This window comes from Canis lupus, chromosome 18, assembly GCF_048164855.1.
Source record: "Canis lupus baileyi chromosome 18, mCanLup2.hap1, whole genome shotgun sequence".
In the NCBI taxonomy this organism is placed as follows: Eukaryota; Metazoa; Chordata; class Mammalia; order Carnivora; family Canidae; genus Canis; species Canis lupus.
This window is the reverse complement of record NC_132855.1, coordinates 55,223,105-55,242,080: the sequence shown is the minus strand read 5'-3', so window position 1 is coordinate 55,242,080 and position 18,976 is coordinate 55,223,105. Positions and strand designations below refer to the sequence as shown.

At 45.3% G+C, this 18,976-nt stretch overlaps 1 protein-coding gene across 9 annotated transcripts in view; it reads right to left on the bottom strand.

Annotated features, from left to right (window-relative positions):
* MKLN1 (muskelin 1) overlaps nt 1-18,976 on the bottom strand; it is a 211,454-nt gene that overhangs the window by 167,478 nt on the left and 25,000 nt on the right. For 3 of the 9 annotated variants that reach the window (XM_072784599.1, XM_072784598.1, XM_072784600.1), the window contains exon 1: nt 2,034-2,190. The exons of 2 other annotated variants lie outside the window; for them this stretch is intronic. In XM_072784599.1, the coding sequence (XP_072640700.1) occupies nt 2,034-2,131 (98 nt within the window). In that variant the 5' untranslated portion in view covers nt 2,132-2,190. Of the gene's footprint in view, nt 1-644; nt 1,156-2,033; nt 2,191-2,814; nt 2,859-18,976 lie in introns of those variants that run through there. 4 more of the 9 variants (XM_072784606.1, XM_072784607.1, XM_072784603.1 and 1 more) reach the window with 3 other exon arrangements.

Genomic DNA, 18,976 nt, shown 5'->3' with positions numbered 1-18,976 from the left:
CATAATACTCAATTATACTCCTTCAAAGAAAAAAGTTCCAATTAATTACTCTTCTACTTTAATAGTTTAGTGCTTTAAAATAAAAACTATTTTGCATAGGACAGCAGAATGTTATGAGGATTAAATAAGACACTGTAAATGAAAGAGTTTGAGAGTTAATACGCATTAAGTACCAATTTATGAACATATCTGAGAGAACTTAACAGTCTATTTCTCCAACGTCAAACAGCTGCCTTCCAACCAAAAGTAATACTCTTGTCCACTTCATATCTTGGGCCAGGATGAGACATAAATCAGAGTAAAGTTGCCATCCCACTGAACCATTTCCTGCTTGAAATGCACTCTTTTTATACATAACTTAGATGGGACTTCTGATCTGATATCCAAGTCCTGCCCCTCCCCCAGAACCTTAAGGAGTGACATCCTGGAAGTAGCCTAACTTAACGCCAGAAAAAGTTGTGTTATTAGAAAACTTCTTTGAAGTCATTAGATCAAAGGATGCCACCCCAATTCCCTACCGTCTGTGGTCCTAACCTGGGTACAGAAAAATGCTAATTGTCTCCAGACTCAAGAATGTGTTGGCCTCAAAAGTCAGAATTACCTAGGGCCACATCTCAACTCCAGCTGAGGGCTGGAATGTTTACCTGGCGCACTCTCAAATGAAACGCTGGGAGTCGGACACCGATCAGGAACACAGGCGTCGAGAGACCACACAGGCCAGATCTGACCACAAGTCACTTGGCACCCTTCGCTGAAGCAAACCCTACTGAAGGCCCGCCTGCCAACCCTTGACCCGGTGGACAGGACAATGGGCCAGCAGTCCACAGAGTCACAGATTCTTGTGGTCACAGATGCGTTCTGACGGATGTGACTGAACAAATCAAAGTTGAGAAAATGTAAAGAATTCTCTAAATGCAGGTGAAAAATCTAGAGCATGCCTCACAGACCCAGCTCTTTCATTTGTTCAGTGACATCAAAGGTAGACCATCGGTAACTTGTTTTGTTCACCAAGTCATTCCTGGCCTCGTGAAACGACAGTCCGGGGGGGCAACCAGCGCTTTTCTTCCGGGTCCGCACACACCTTAAGACTTTACTAAGCCAGTTTCTCCAGCTGTACGGAAAACCGCAGTTACATGTTCTTCTCTCAAAGTTAAGCTAACGATAGAAAAAATATATATATGAAAGTACTTTCAGCGTTTCAGAAGGAATCTGCTACAAAAACAAACAAACAAGAAAAAAAAAAAAAAAAACAACCATACGGCAGTAAGGCCATGAAACTCTTTTCAGCCCCAAATCGGGGATGCAGACGGAGCCAGTGCTGGAAGCCCAGGCCATTAAAGCCAGACTCCTCTGTCTCCCTCGGAGTTTCTGGGCTGGGAGACTGCTGGGTGTTTACAGCAACCCAAGTTCTGAGCCGTAGCGCGACGGGGCTGTTCGGCCACGTCCCAGCCCGCTCCCTGGCTCTTCCAGACCTAGCGGCCGGGAAAGGGCGACCGTCCGCCGGCGCTCCCCGCCCCGCCCGGCTTCCGAGGCGCCCCGCAGCCCGCAGCCCGCAGCCTTCCGTGACCCTCCCGGCCCGTCCCGAGCCCGTCCCCGCAGTGACCCCGCTCGGGAACACCCACTCCTCCGCTCGGCCTCACCCCGTCGGGCCCTCACCCCGCAGCCCCGGCCCCCGGAGCCCCGACCACCCAGGCAGCCTCCCCGGGCCGGCCGGCGGGACCCCGCGGCCCCGAGCCGCCCCCCCCCAGCCCCGGGCGCAGCATCGCGCGGCCCCCCGCGGCCGCGGGCGCCGCACACCTCCCCCTCCCCCCGGACCCCGCGCTCCCGACACGACGCCCTCGGGGAGACGGGGTGGGGAGGGCGGAGCTCCCGCGGCTGGACCGAGACCCGGGAGGCCAGGCGTCCCCCCACCAGGCCCCGCCTGGGCCTCTCGGCTCCACCGCCCTCCGCGGCCGCGGCCGCTGCCCCCGCCCCGGCCCAGCCGCGCTTCCGCCGCAGGGCGGGACAGCAGGAGCCCGGGGCCCAGCACTTACTCGGGAAGGTAAGTGGAGGAGAAGGAGCTCCACTTGTGTAGCGCGTAGGGCAGAAGCCGGCACTCGGGCGCCGCAGCGACAGCCCCGCCAGCCGCCATCTTGTCAGCCCCGGAGCGGCCGCCACCGAGCGCCGGCCGCGCCGGGAGGAGGGGGCGGGGCCTGCGCTTAAAGGGGCCGCGGCCCGCCGGGCCGTGCGCTCTCTCGGGGCGGGGGTCTCGCCCGCGGCCCCTCTCTCCGCGGGGGCGCGGAGCCGCCCGGGTCCTCGGTTCTCCGCTGGACTTCGTGTCGCCTGGGGCTCGTTAGGAGGCCGGCCGAAATCGAGACTGACTGTGAGCACCTGGGGGCCGCCCCCCGGGCCTCGGAGGGGGAGTGGCGCCAAGGACCTTGCTTACAAGCCGAGGTGAGGAAAAAAGGCCAAGAATGTCATGAAAAGAAATAAGTTGTAGTCAGGAGCCCGGAAGGGAAACCGAGAAGACGGACTCGGGCGAAGGGACGCCTTTGCGACCTGGGAGACCGCTGCCCTCCGCTCCCCAGGATCAGCCGTGGGAGGCGGCCGCGCCGGCGGCAGCGGGCGCGCGGGACTCGCATCCTCCCCCTCGGCCGCGGTGCCGCTTCTGGAGGTCTCGGCCCCGCGTCCCCGAGTCGCGCGGACACAGCACAAGGACGTGCTCGGTGTCCGCCCACCCTGCAGTGTTCGCAGGTTTTGCTGCCCTCGCACACCCATCCGTGCCGCGGCTTTGCTCGGTCGCGGCGATTCCCCAGAAACACGAAAACAAAACACCTCAAGGAGTTGGGGGAGCCGCGCGTCATCGTTGTTGTTGTTGTTGTTGTTTTCCAGTTGTTAGGTCGGCCCGCGTTTAGGTCGGACAGAAACTTCGCCCAAAAGTTCAGGAAGCGCGAGAGGCAGACCGAGTTGTCGGAAAAAGACCAGAGAGGGAGTAACCGCCCTCGTGCCCTGAATGCCCATGGGCACCGCACCGGCTCCTTATCAAAGGAGGAACACGCGCTCCAAATATCTGGCAGCTTCAGATAACGCTCCCATCAGGGACCCGTTTGTCAGGGTTACGCGTGCTTAGTTCTTGGCTGAGCCGCTGCAATTACCAAAGTACTCATCAACCCCCAAAAGCCCTGAGTGTCTTCATCTCCATCTGACCCATGGAAACACTCCCGCCAAGAGTTTCTCAGTGAAGGACCAAGTGAGTTGAAACACCTCAGTCATTGTATTCTCTTCCCGGTGTCATCCTTAAGCTGCCCAAACCTCCTCACATCTTTTCCTGAGCTCCTGTTACCCTAGGGGAAAACTTAGTAGTGGCCCCACCTCCAATATCAGATGGAGAATGCCAAAAAGGAGAATGCTGGGCTCCCGGCAGTAGAGAATGCGACTCTTGATCTCAAGGTTATGAGTTCCAGCCCCACGTTGGGTATAGAGATGACTTAAAATAAAAATAAAAATCTTTGGGAAAAAAAAGAAGAAGGCCACAGTGTGTTCGCTTCTAAAATTACGTGTGCTTTGCATTTTGCATCATGTTGGAAAAGTATTTGTTCCTCAGGGAAATGCTATGATCCGTGACTCAAGTTGGGAGTCTAAAGACAGTGGGAGAGGCCAGAGAAGGTTAGTCCTAAAGATGCTTGGTGGTTAACTCTGGGGGAAAGAGATACTTTTAGGGGGAAAAGATTAAGATGGTGATTCAGTTCAATTAGTTACGGGCCCCAAATTTGCTAACTACACCTCCTACCCTGATGTAAGTAGAATCTTTGTTCTTTTCCAGACATAGAGTTATGGTTTCCGAGTGATCCTTTTATATTTATTTGAGAGAGAGAGAGAGTGAGTGTCAAGGGAGGGGCAGAGGGAGAAGGAGAAAGAAAATCTCAAGCAAACTGCTGAATGCAGGGAGGTGGGGGGGGGGCCCCCCCCGCAAGCTCTATCCCACAACCCTAAGATGATGACCTGAGCTGAAATCAAGAGTTCTGGGGATCCCTGGGTGGCTCAAAGGTTTAGCACCTGCCTTGGGCCCAGGGCATGATTCTGGAATCCCAGGATCAAGTCCCACATCAAGCTCCCTGCATGGAGCCTATTTCTCCCTCTGCCTGTGTCTCTGCCTCTGTGTGTGTGTGTCTCATGAATAAATAAATGAAATCTTTAAAAAATAAAAAAAAGGAAAAATTCAGATGTACAACCAGCTAAGCCCCCCCCGGCACCCCCTAAGTGATCCTTTTACTTATTTTTAAGATTTTATTTATTTATTCATGAGAGACACAGAGAGAGGCAGAGACACAGGCAGTGGGAGAAGCAGGCTTCTTGCAGGGAGCCCGACGTGGGACTCAATCGTGGAACTCTAGGATCACTTCCTGAGCCAAAGGCAGAAGCTCAACTGCTGAGCCACCCAGGTGTCCCTTAAGTGATCCTTTTAAAAAACAGTAAGCTAGTTCTTCCTAAGATGACTCTCAGTGACCTTCTATTCCAGTTAAGTAATATGGAAATCCCTTAGCAGAAGGCTTTCATATCCTGCCTCGATTACATCTCCAGCCTTCTTTCTTCTTTCTCCCTTACAAGCTTTATTCCTGCCAAACTAAGCTAACACTGCATTGGCTCCTATAAGTTCTGTGCTCTGTCTGGCCTTCAGGGCTTAGTCTAAGCCAAGCCAGGAGTACTCTCCACCATTCTTCATCTGGCCAACTCCTGCTCATTTTTCAGATCATTTCCTTCTGGAAGATCATTCTTCATCACCTATTTTGAGGTTAGGTGCCACTTTCTACATTTAACTTGGCATCCTTAGTTTCCCTCCTTACCTTAGCAAATGTACAATATACTTTGATTTCTTCTTTTTCTCCTATTCTCTCTCTCCCTAAACTATTAAGTCTTATGTAGTTAGGAGTTATGCATATTTGTTCACAGTAGTATCCTCAGTTCTGTGAGAATGTCTACTACATAGTAGATGCTCAATAAATATTGATTGAAGAACAAAGAAATTATTCTAAAAAGGAACTTGGGTTGCAAAGGAAAGAGAATGCCAGAACTTCTCAGACAGCAAACATGTATCCCTGAGGTGTGATTGCCATAGAGAAAGACTTTATAAATGGCCAAATAATTTAAAGTATTCATATGTTAACATAAATATATACTATGATACTAAAACCAAAATGTACATGAATGTTTAAATAAAATAGAAGACTAAGGAAATTTAAAAATCTACAGTAGTCTGCTAGTAGCTCAGCTCTCTTAGACATATAGCTTTATATCTTCCTCTGCTTTCAGGGGATTGCCTTAGAAGATAAAGTACATTGTAAGGATATATGGGGAAGGCCTGGAAACTGTCAGCAGCCATTTAGTCCCTCTAGGTCCCCCATACTTCAAAGGTTGTGACATATAGATGGCCTTATGGAGAACTGGATAATGTATCATTATTTTTCAGAAATCAAAAGCTCCAGTGACCCAGTCATCTTGTCACCCCTTAAAAGTAACAATCTTTGACTCTCTGACGCCTTCTCAGTATGCTTTTCATAGTAAATACCAGAGGAAATTATTGTATTTTGTTTGTCACCATTCACTATCTTTTCCTGTTAAAAAAAAAATTAAGAGGCTGTGATGTACTAGGCTTTGTCTAGGTGCTATGAAGACAAGGATAAACAAACAAGCCAGACAAGGGCCCTGCTTTGATAGAGCTTACATTCAGACAGGGTAACGTATAATAAATAAGTTAACTAGATCATTTTAGTCTGTACATTTTGAGTACTAAGAAAAAAACTACACTGGATTAATATTTAGATTGAATGGAAAAGGAAACTTCTCTAAAAGGATAATAGTTAAGCTAATAACTTATACAGTAAGAAAGCACCAGGCATATAAAAGTTAGATAAAAAAAATTCTAGGCAGAGAGAATAAGCAAGTGCAATGGGCCTGAGACAGAAAAGGGGTTGGTGTATTCTAAGAACAGGAAGTGTAGCTGAAGCATAGTGATGGGGGAGAGTAGAGTCGGAAAAGTTGGACCCTAACAGCCATGGTAAGGAGCGAGATTGTGAGGGGTGCCGGTGTGTGGCTTCCGGTTAAGTGTTTGCCTTCAGCTCAGCTCAGGTAATGATCTGAGGATTCTGGGATCAAGCCCCACATTAGGCTCCCCACTGATTGGGGAGCCTGCTTCTCCCTCTCCCCCTGACCACTACTCCCCTGCTTGTGCTCACTCTCTCCTTCTCAAATAAACGAGTAAAAGTCTTAAAAAAAAAAAAGGAGCCATGATGTTGAACTGTGAAGAAGAGACCTGTGCAGGGCCTCAAGCCAAGGGGCAGTATGATCCACTTTATATTTTGTAAAACTCACTCTGCAGAACAGAAAATGGGTTGGAAAAAGACAAGAGGTAAAGTGACGATATTTGACAGGAGGTTATAGTAAGTAGCCAGGCAAGAAATGATGGTAGCTTGGACTAGCAGAGGAGATGGAGAATAGAGGTTGAATTGGGAATATTTTAGAAGTAAAGCCAACTAGACTTGCTGGTGAGAGAGGAAAGGCAGGCAAAAAAGGAAAGAATCAAAAATAACTCTTAGGTTTGGGGTTTGCATCACTGGGTAGATATTGATGCTTTTATTGAGAGGGGAAGATTTAGAGTTAGAACAGTTTCAAGGTAGAAGGAATCAAGAATTCTGAATTCAGACATTAATTCAAAAAGCCAAGAGAGGGATCCCTGGGTGGCGCAGAGGTTTGGCCCCTGCCTTTGGCCCAGGGCACGATCCTGGAGACCCGGGGTCTAATCCCACGTCGGGCTCGCTGCATGGAGCCTGCTTCTCCCTCTGCCTATGTCTCTGCCTCTCTCTCTCTCTCTCTGGGTGACTATCATAAATAAATAAAAATTAAAAAAAAAAAAAGCCAAGAGACACATGAAAAGATGCTCAATACTAATTGTTAGGGAAATGCAAGTCAAAACCTCAATGAGATATCCCTTCACACCAGTCAGAATGGCTAGTATCAAAAAGTTGAGAAATAACAGGTGTCAGCAGGGATATGGAGAAAAGGGAACCCCTGTGCACTGTTGGTGGGAATGTAAATTGGTACAGCCACTATAGGAAACAGTCTGGAGGTTACTCAGAAAATTAAAAATAGATGTACCTTATGATCCAGTAATTCTACTACTGGGTATATACCCATAGAAAATGAAAACCCGGGATCCCTGGGTGGCGCAGCGGTTTGGCGCCTGCCTTTGGCCCAGGGCGCGATCCTGGAGACCTGGGATCGAATCCCACATCGGGCTCCCGGTGCATGGAGCCTGTTTCTCCCTCTGCCTATGTCTCTGCCTCTCTTTCTCTCTCTGTGACTATCATAAATAAATAAAAATTTAAAAAAATAAAAAAGTAAAAAAAAAAAAGAAAATGAAAACCCTAATTTGAAAAGATATATGGGGCACCTGGCTGGCACAGTTGGCAGAGCATGTGACTCTCGATCTCAGGGATGTGAGTTTATGCTAATGTTGGATGTAGAGCTTACTTTTTTATTTTTATTTTTTTTTAATATTTTATTTATTCATTCATGAGAGACACACACAGAGAGAGAGGCAGAGACACAGGCAGAGGGAGAAGCAGGCTCCATGCAGGGAGCCCGACGTGAGACTGGATCCCGGGTCTCCAGGATCACACCCTGCCTGAAGGCGGAACTAAACCGCTGAGCCACCCAGGCTGCAGAGCTTACTTTATTTTTTTTTTATTTTTTTTTTTTTTAATTTTTATTTATTTATGACAGTCACAGAGAAAGAGAGAGAGAGGCGGAGACATAGGCAGAGGGAGAAGCAGGCTCCATGCACCAGGAGCCCGATATGGGATTCGATCCCGGGTCTCCAGGATCGCGCCCTGGGCCAAAGGCAGGCGCTAAACCGTTGCGCCACCCAGGGATCCCTGCAGAGCTTACTTTAAAAAAAAAAAAAAAAGAAAAGATATATGCACCATTATGTTTATTTGTTGCAGTGTTACTTATATAGCCAAGAAATGGAAGCAGCCCAAGTGTCATTGATACATGAAGAATAAAGAAGATGTGGTATATACATATATAGAGAATGAAATCTTGCCATTTGCAACACCATGGATGGACCTAGAGGTATTATGCTAAGTGAAATAAGTCGGAGAAAGACAAAAACTGTATGATTTCACTTATATGTGAAACCTCAAAAACAAAACAAATGAAGAAACAAGCCAACAACAAAATGCTCTTAAATACAGAGAACAAACTGGTGTCAGGGAAGCTGGTGAGGGGATGGGTGAAAAGGATTAAAAGGTATAAAAGAAAAAGAAAAAAGTGAATTCCAACATCAGTGTACTATATAGGGGATACCTAATAGATATCCAAGTGGAATTGCCAAGGATGCAATATGGAGACATTGGTCAGTCTTACATCTAGTCACCTTATAGGCATTTGGCCTTTTTTATCTAACCATCCAGTGGTTGCTTATTTTGCCTCAGGCACTGATTCCTGAGTCAATACGTTTTTCTCTAAGTAGCAGAGTCACTGTAGCTTCAGGTATAGCAGCTCTAGATAAGCCATCTGTGGCAGCCTTCTGCTAGAAGGGGATATAGGAGCACAACAGTGGTCTATGGAAGGAAACCTAGAGTATGTATTGCAAATCTCAGTTTTGTTCCTAGGTCTGGTACTTTTCTAGCCATGAGACCTTGGGAAAGTCACATAACTTCCCTAAGTTTCACTTTCCACCTCTATAAAATGAATTTACTCAAATCTATCCTGTCTACTTCACAAGGGGGTTTTGAAGATCAAATGAAGGAGAGGAACAATTATTGAGTGCCTAGCCTGTTTACTACGAGATGATATAAGTTCTCATTTAATTCTCAGAGAAGCTCTGAGATATAAATATTATTACCCTTCCACAAATGAGAAAAATAAGACTCAGAACAGTTAAATACTTGTCTTTAGTTTGCTTCTTCACATGTGTGGGACAGAAGAGAGTGACTCCCTGCCTCCCTGACTCTGGGCTGACTGGCCCTTTTGACCAAAACTCACAAGTCTTCTTCCCACATGGTCTCTCCACAGCTGTATCTGGTTCTGAGTTCTTAGAAGGTCTTTGAATAAATGATAACTTGAGTTTTGTGCTTGTAGATGAAGTACATACGGAATGGCAGGAGTTAAAAAGTTAGGAGGTTAGGGGCACCTAGGTGGCTCAGTCTGTTGAGTGGCTGCTTTGGCTCAGGTCTTGATCCCAGGATCCTGAGATCCACCCACATGGGGCTCCCTGCTCAGCGGGGCGTCTGCTTTTTCCTCTCCCTCTCCCCACTCCTGCTTTCTCACTCATTCTCTCTCTGTCTCAAATTTTTTTTTTTAATTTAAGCCAGTTCTTTTTGACTGCATCCCATTCTTCTCAAGTGGGAAGAGACATAGTAAACTATAAAGTACTGTTCAGATATAAGATGTTGTCAAAAGACCACAAAGAGTTAGAAAGCAAAACAAATTCTGCTGATTTATTTCTTTCCAGGCAAAGGAACACACTAGGGCTAAGAGAGAAAAGAAGGTGTTTTTAATTGTAAAGAAGGAGTTTCATGATTGTTATGTTCACTAAAGATTAAAACATACCACATACCCTCCAAATGAGCTGGAATAAATCAACAGCCCTGTACATGATTGGTGAAAACAAGCCTCATACTTCAGAGGTCAGGAAAAAAAAAAATCTTCAGATAGGTCCTGTAAGGGTCTTGTTTTAGCTGACCAGGGTTATGCAAAGTTCGTGGTTTCTTTAACAGTTCTAGCTGTTGAGGAAAGTAGAAGCGCAATACGGTATTTACTGTGCCATGTCCTAGGCAAGTCCTGCTGTAAATGGAAGAATTTCCTTTTACAATATTATGCAACAGATGAAGAAACTAATACCCAAATATGTGAGATGTCATGTCTAAGGTCATTGACACAATTGGCCTTTTGCAGATCTGAATCCACAACCTGAGTACCTGATTCTCAATGACGTTTAGCCTCCTGTAATCAACGGAACTTTTTAGGACTATGCCTATGCTGTTCTTTTCTATGTTCTGTAACTAGCAAGTAGTATATTTCCTGAACTGAATCTCTTAGTTCCTCCTTAATTTCTTCTCACTAATTGTCTTAGGCAATTAAGTCTGCCATCACAAAAATACCATAAACTTTGTGGCTTAAATGACACTTATTTTTCACAATTTTGGAGGCCTGGGAATTCCAAAATCAAAGCGCTAGTAGATCTATTCAGTGTCTGATGAGAGCCCTCCTCCTGATTTGCAGACATCCACCTTCTTGCTCCCGCCCTTGGTCGCCCAAAATATATGTCCTCCTCACACGCAAAATACATTCATTTCATCCCAACAGCCCCAAAAGTCTAAGCTCTTTCCAGCATGAAGTCTAAGTCCAAAGTCTTATCCAAATATCATCTAAACCAGATATGGATGAGACTCATCCTGAGGCAGAGCTCTTCTCCAGCTATGAATTTGTGAAAACAACTAAGTTAAGTGCCTCCACAATACAATGGTAGGACAGCCAGAGGATAGACATCCCTATTCCGATAGGAAGAAACAAGAAAGAAGGGGTGGGTGACTCATGCTTTCATGTGTGTGAGTCCCATGAAAGCAAGGCAAACTCAGACCTTAAAGCCAGAGAATAATCCCCTTTGGCTCCTTGCTCTGCCTTTAGTACTGCCTTTTTGCCCCCCCCCCCCCCCTTTGTTCTGCAGTGCCGGAGAAACCACCTCAGGGTTCCACCTGGTGGTGGTCACACCTCCAGTGCTCTGGGTAGCCCCACCCTAGAGCTGTGGGTGGAAGAGCCATATGGCTTGTTGTAGCAGAGGTGGTAGCCTCTTTTTTTGTTGTTGTTTGTTTGTTTCTTTAAAGATTTTATTCATTCATGAGAGACACAGAGAGAGAGATCGAGAAAGAGGCAGAGACAGGCAGAGGGAGAAGTAGGCTCCATGCATGGAGGCTGACGTGGGACTCGATCCCAGGTCTCCAGGATCAGGCCCTGGGCTGAAGACAGCACTAAACCGCTGAGCCACTGGGCTGCCCCTAGCCTCCTCTTTTGAAACCCTAATGGCACCCCTGATCTCTGAATTGTTTTCAGGGTCACTCTTTTCCAAAAGTCTTGAAGAATAGTTTATGCTCCAATCAAATCTGTGGTCCTGGTCCTGTAAAATCTAAGACATCCAACAGCCTTTCTTTATTCCATCTATGTCCATTCTCTTCAGCTCACACTGGAGGATGCTGGGGTGGCTGATCAGGTAGGTCTGTGGTTCATATCCACACTAACCTCCTTATCAAATGGTCAGCTAGCCATATTTTTAGTGTTCTCTTCCAACATGCTTTCTTATTTTTTGTAATGTGGACAGGTTTAGAATTTTCCAAATCTTTTAATTCTGGATCCTTTTTTGCCTAACAGTTCCATCATCAGTTCATATCTCTCTCCTCTCAGTTTACCAAAGGCAGTCAGGAGGAATGAAGCCACTTCTTCAACACTTTGCTTAGAAATCTCAGCTAGAGGGACTCCTGGGTGGCTCAACAGTTGCGCATCTGCCTTCTGCCTTCTGCTCAGGGAGCGATCCCAGAGTTCCAGGATTGAATCCCACATCGGGCTCCCTGTAGGGAGCCTGCTTCTCCCTTTGCCTGTGTCTCTGCCTCTCTCTCTAGCTGTGTCTCTCATGAATAAATAAAATATTTAAAAGAAAAAAGAAATCTCTGCGAGATAACCAGTTTCATCGCTTGCAAGTTCTACTGTCACAGAACACAAAAACAATGCAAATCAGCCAAATTCTTTGCCACTGCATAACAAAGATCACCTTTCCTCCAGTCTCCAATAACGTGTTCCTCGTTTCTGCCTGAAACCAGAATGGCCTTTGCTGTCCATATCTCTAGCAATATTCTATTCATATATTCTCTTTAAAAAATGGAAGACCTTCTCTCCAGCTCTCTTACTTCTGAGTTCTTGCAGAATCACCTTTAGTACTTCCTTCATAGCGATACTGAGTTTTTCCAGCATGTACCCCCAAACTCCAGCCCCTACATTGCCCACTTCCAAACTTGCTTCCACACTTTTAGGTATTTGTCACAGCAGCACACCCACTTCTGTGTACCAATTTTCGTCTTAGTTTTCTTGGGCCACTCTAACAAATATAATAGCAGAGAGTTATAATTTAGGACATGCAAGCTACAGCAAAATCATAGGCAAGTCTAACAGGCAAAGGAGAGGGATGTTACTTTATGAAGAACCTGAAAGAAGCTGGGAGGGACTGTTTTGAATGAAGTCCATTAGAGAAAGAGTTCAGGCTGATAACTTCTCATTAGCTAAATTGTCCAGGGAGTCAATATCTTGTAGGAGACACAATGTACATCTTTTCCCTCTTGGAGCTTGTAACTAATGATTCTTTCCTGGTGATGATTCCTCTGTTGGGGTCTGTAATTAACACTTCTTTTGGGAGTCTGTAACTGACCATTTTTCCTGCAACTGACATTGAGTGGTATGAGGACAGAGGCCACCTTCAGGACTGCTCAAAATATAATCACCTTCTAAAGGTCTCACCTTCTAAAACCATCACATCAGGGATTAGGGCTTCAACATATGAATTTGAAGAGAACACAAACATTCAGTCCATAGCACTAATTTGTGATTATGTTCTTTAAAGATTAAAAGAGTTTGCTTAGCGATCATCTGTAGGTCAGAAGACTGGAAAGAATTAAAGCCATGGGGGCTATCCATCCATTTTTGGTTAGTAAATGGAGAAAATCATCATGGGGATTAGAATATGCCCCCAAATAATTCCCATTGAGCATTTCTTGTGTACCAGGAATATGCATGCATTATCTCAATGAATCCTCACAGCAGCCCTTCAAGTAAATTCCGATTCTTGGAGGTCAAGATTTGCCAAACTCACGTGTGCCCTATTACACAATTCTCAAATGTATACATTCAGGATTTCAGAAGGCCAAGAGAAATGTGTGATGTATTCCTAAGACTAATCGTTGTGCCTCAATCTTCTATTCTCTCATGGTTTCCATATTAGCTCATTTCAACTTTGCTATTGTTGAGAATCATTTCCTTAAGCACAACGCTGCCAAAAGGAGTGGATAAAAAGCAAATACCAATACTCTTATCTGTAAGTGAGGGGATAGCCCCTTTATTATTTAGGGCAGAAGAACTTCAGCCAGCCAGCCCCAGCGGGGCCTCTGAGCAGGTCACAGGTGAACACTGAGACTAGCTTCAGGTGTGAAGCTCAGGTCTGTGTGCTCCCAGGAGATGGCAGCAGCAGCCACCATAGCTTCAGCCTGCTGGAGATCCTTTTGCCTGTTGGCATCCAAGCCTAGAAATTCCTGGTATTAGAGATTGCTTTATCCCTCTTGGTTCGCTGAGCTTGGTTGGAGCTGAGGCACAGGGAGTGCAGGAACTGGCAATGATTCGTCATCTCATAAGTGCCTAGTTTTTTTTGTAAACACTTTGGTCTGAACTGTGACCTTGAAGCATGTGTGAAGGAGGACTGGGAAATCTCTGGCCAGGGAGAAGATTGGGGGCACCAATCCCCCTCTCCAGCCTCATGCAGTCAAAAGTCCACGTACAACTTTTTTTTTTTTTTTTAATGACTTTATTTATTTACTCATGAGAGACCCAGGGAGAGAAGTAGAGACATGGGCAAAGGGAGAAGCAAGCTCCCTGCCAGGACCCTGGGATCACGCCCTGAGCCAAAGGCAGATGCTCAACCACTGAGCCACCCAGGTGACCTCCATTTATAACTTTTGATGGCCTAAAACTTAACTACAAATATCCTACTGTTGACTCGAAGCCTTACTGGTCACATAAACAGTCAATTAACCCATATTTGGTATGTTATGTATATTATATGCTGTATTCTTACATTAAAGTGAGCTAGGAAAAGAAAACATTATTAAAATCATAAGGAAATACATTTACAGCACTGGTCTGTGTTTATTTTTTTAAATCCACGTATAAGTGGACACATGCAGTTCAAACCCATGTCATTCGAGGGTCAACTGTAGCAACGTAATACTTATATACACACAGGCATAAATGCAGAGGACCCGGGATCATAGTTTGGTGCCACACAAAGAATATAGATTCTCCACCCAGCCTCCCAGCAACCAGCCAGCTGACCTTGTCACTGAATCTGTTAGAGCTACAATTTCCTCATCAACATAGTGTGGACTCAGTGATGTAAAGTACCTGCTAATTCTTAAATTATGAGTTACTGTATTTTTATTTTCTGGATTAAGTAAGGTTGGGCCTTCACCCTTTCAGAATTTTAAAAATCCCAGACACAAGTGCTACAGGATCCTAGTTAATCCCAGGTGAGCACATATCCTGGTTCGGTGAACACTGCCAGCTGCCTAGGAGGTGGGCAGGAATCCCAGGAAATGTCTGAACACCACACAGTTATGGATGAACTGTCAACTGCTGGGGGTTGCTTTGCAAATTATCACATCTAAATGAGGCTGACAAAATAATATTCCAAAAAGCAATTAACACTGACTTCTGGTGTATTTGGAAACCAGAGGTCCTTTTGGGAAAAGTGAAATTGTCTCAGAAAAAAAGTTATCCCACCCTTCTGGGTAGAAATGTTTGAGGTTTAGGGGATTCTTTTTTTTTTTTTTTTTTTTTTTATTTATTCATGATAGACATAGAGGGAGAGAAAGGGAGGCAGAGAGAGAAGCAGGCTCCATGCCGGGAGCCCGACACGGGACTCGATCCCAGGACTCCAGGATCGCGCCCCGGGACAATGGCAGGCACCAAACCGCTGAGCCACCCCGGGATCCCCAGGTTTAGGGGATTCTTAAGTCAGGATCTGTCAGTGCGTCTGTCCCACCGTCTCAATCAGGGGCTCAACTTGGTTTTTATGAAGGAGAAAATGGAACTAGCTCCTCTCATTTCCTGCCTGCTTCATCCTGCTAGCTCCCACTCTCACCTTCATTGCCTGGACGGCTTCAGCTTCCATGGATTCATTCAGTAAATACTTACTGGTCACCTACAATGTGCCAGGTGCTGGGAATATACCTAGCTATTAAGGAGTTCACAGTCAGCTGGTCAGAAACTAAATGGGTTAAATATACAAAGTAGCCATAAAAGACTAGCATATAAGTGTAAAATATAAAGTAACAATAGTGGCCATCATGGTGGTTAGCAGAAGGATTAGCTCCTTAAGGCCACAGGCCAAGTATCTTTACTAATTAAAGTTATACTCAGAATATAGTAGAAGCTTTTAGAGTAGACCTACAGGTATTGGCCCCTGTGGGTCTGTCAAGGCAGTGCTTCCTATTTCACATGAAAGTCGTCACAGGAGAACCCTTCCTGGGCTAGGAAACAAGCTCCAGAAAGCCACTGGAAATGGAAATATATACATGTGACCTGACACGAAAGGATCAGGCTAACTGGGGACAGCTTCTTCCTTTATATTGTCTGCGTTAGAATATCAGCACAGGTGACGGTTAGGTTAAATTAGCTTCAGTGTCAACTGAATAGAGATAACTGGAGGATGACAGAAGAGAGCATAGTGACCGTGAATTCTAGATGGTTCTGCTCTAGAGAAGAGAACCAGATCGAGCATGCAGAGCAGGTCAGAGAGTAAGGGAACAGGGATGTTGTGGGACAAGGGACTCAGCTGAGCCATACAGTACAACAAACAAACAGAAAGGAAGCAAACCAGTTCTCCTGGTTCTCCAACAGCTCAGATTAGGCTGGGAGGTCAATGGAAGTTTGTCTTCAGAGAGACACCAGATGGGGTAGCCCCAGTGGCTCAGCGGTTTAGCACTGCCTTCAGCCCAGGACGTGATCCTGGAGACCCGGGATTGAGTCCCACATCGGGCTCCCTGTGTGCAGCCTGCTTGTGTCTCTGTGTCTCTCATGAATAAATCTATAAAATCTTATATATATATATATAAATATATATATAAATAATATATAATATATATAAAATAATAATATATAATATATATAAAATATAAATATATATATATATAAGAGAATGCCCTCATAATGTTAGAATTGGGCCAAATCACTTCTCAAATGCAAATTTTTTTAAAAGATTTTATTTATTTATTCATGAGAGACACACACAGAGATAGAGAAGCAGAGACACAGGCAGAGGGGGAAGCAGGCTCCACGCAAGGAGCCCGATGTGGGACTTGATCCGAGGTCTCCAGGATCACACCCTGGGCTGCAGGCGGCGCTAAACCACTGCGCCACCGGGGCTACCCTCAAATGCAAATTTTTTTAAAGGTTTTATTTATCTATTCATGAGAGACATATAGAGAGAGACTGAGAGAGAGAGAGAGAGAGAGAGGGAGGCAGAGACACAGGCAGAAGGAGAAGCAGGCTCCATGCAGGGAGCCCAACGCGGGACTCTCACGACCTGAGCCGAAGGCAGTTGCCCAACCACTGAGCCACCCAGGCGTCCCTCAAATGCAAATTTTTATAGAGACCTTTCTTATATTATAATTTTGATTTATTTTTCTTCCTGTATATTTCCAGATAAGCTCAAAATTATCTCCTTTCCCCCCCACCTCTACAACCAATTTCTAGCAATGTTAGTTACTAAACATATAGGACAAAGGTTGAGAACCTCTGGCCTTTGGCCTAATTTTATGCAATTTAATGTTCAGGTCACTGCTCTCAGAGCCCAAAAAATAACCAGCATTATAATGGAATTCTCTGGTGAGCCTCCAAGCAGTGGCTCTCATTCTTGGCTGCATATTGAAATCCCACAGGAAACTTGTAAAACTCCCCACATCACATCCAAAACAGTTACATATTAGGGATGGGACCTAAGCATTGATATACCAATTTTAAGTTTCTCGAAAGGTTTCTTTTTCTTTTTTCTTTTTTTTAAATTTCCTTTGTAATCATGGATGCAACTTTATTTCCCAAAGGAAAGGTGCTGGCCTGGGACTGGTTCCACCAGCCACGCCTTTCGTTCCTCAAAAGATTTCTATGTGCTGCCAAGGTTGGGAACTTTTCCGCCTTATGTCTTAGCAGGAAGCTGTTCATACTTGACAGCTAAGCTGTCCTCCGTTTAGAATTTCTCCTGAGAAGTAAGGATCAAGAAACCAGATGCTGCAATGGCAGCTAGTTTGGACATCCACTTAGTTGTAAGATTTCCATTTTTACTTTCTCACCTTGTCCACCAGGTCTACAGTTAAGATGAACTTGGGTGCTTAAAGTTGTGAACAGTTAACCAGGATCTTAAAGAGAATTGGTAACAGGTTATGCTGGTGTAAATGCCACACTCCAGAGACCCCACATTCATCCTAAAAGCAAACAGAAATGCTTCTTTAAATCCCCCACACTTTGGGGGTGCATGGGTAGCTTAGTCCATTGACTGTCCAACTCTTTGTTTTGGCTCAGGTCACAATCTCAGGATCATGGGATCGAGCCCCACATTGGGCTCCATGCTCAGTGGTGGGGGCCGGGGTGGTCTGCTTGGGATTCTCTTTCTCCCTCTGCCCCTCCCCCTTTGCAAATAAATAATCTTTTTTTTTTTTTTTTTAAGATTTTGTTTATTTATTCAGGAGAGACACACACAGAGAGAGAGAGAGAGAGGCAGAGACACAGGCAGAGGGAGAAGCAGGCTCCATGCAGGGAGCCCGACGTGGGACTCGATCCCGGGGTCTCCAGGATCACGCCCTGGGCTGAAGGCGGCCGTAAACCGCTAAGCCATGGGGGCTGCTCCATAATGTTTTGTTTGTTTGTTTTTAATCCCCCACACTAAGTCTTTTTCCTCTCTTTCTTTTTTTTTTTTAATTTATTTTTTTATTTATTTATGATAGTCACACAGAGAGAGAGAGAGAGAGAGAGAGGCAGAGACACAGGCAGAGGGAGAAGCAGGCTCCATGCACCGGGAAGCCCGACGTGGGACTCGATCCTGGGTCTCCAGGATCACACCCCGGGCCAAAGGCAGGCGCCAAACCGCTGCGCCACCAAGGGATCCCTTTCCTCTCTTTCTTTATCCAATTTTTCTCTTCCTCTCTCTTCCTACCTGTCTCCTTCAGCTGTTCTCCCATGCAATCAGTATCTTTTACTGCTCCTCTTACACCTTGTTTCTTCTCTGCATCTCTCTATTCCTTCTGCATCTGACTTGACTTCATTCACTCTATCATCTTGCTCTAACCCACACACATACTACTTTCTTTCATCTTTTCCACTTGCTGTTCCTTTAAAAAAAAAAAAAACTTATTTGACAGGAAGAGAGAGAGAGAGAGAGAGAGAGCGCACACACAAGCAGAGGGAAGCAGGAGCAGCAGACTCCCCGCTGAGCAGAGAGCCCAATGTGTAGCTCTCTCCCAGGACCCTGGGATCATGACCTGAGCTGAAGGCAGATGCATAACTGACCGAGCCACCCAGTCACCCCCCACTTGCTGCTCCTTGATGGACTATACTGTAGAACAAAACCGTGGTCAGATATTTATTATTACTAAATAAGATATTTGTTATTAACTTTAAAAGCAGATAAGAAAAGAAAAAAAAAAAAAAGCAGATAAGTTCTGGGGCCCCTGGCTGGCTCAGCTGGTAGAGGGTATGACTCTTGATCTCGAGGTCATGAGTTCCAGCCCCATGTTGGGTGTAGAGATTACTTAAAATAAATAAATAAAAATCAAAACAAGTAAGTTCTGAAAATGCTGTATTTGTCTCTCTAGGAGAAAAAAGAGCTTGTTCATAGTTGGCATTCTTTAAATACTAACTATAATCATTATTTTTCTTACAACTTCCTTTATTGGCCTTACGTTACTTTTTTCGAGTAGTTCAGTGACCCTCAATACAAAAATGGTTCTTTGCTTCAGTAACCCCAACGACAGCAGCTGACATCACTATAAAAAAGAGAAACAAGCTAAAAGCAGTAGAGTGTATGCACCCTGCGTTGCATATTCAGTTACAAAATCATCATTATCATTATTATTGTAATTGCAGAGAAGAGGCATTTAAATAATTGTTCAAAGTATCTTCTTGAGGCAGT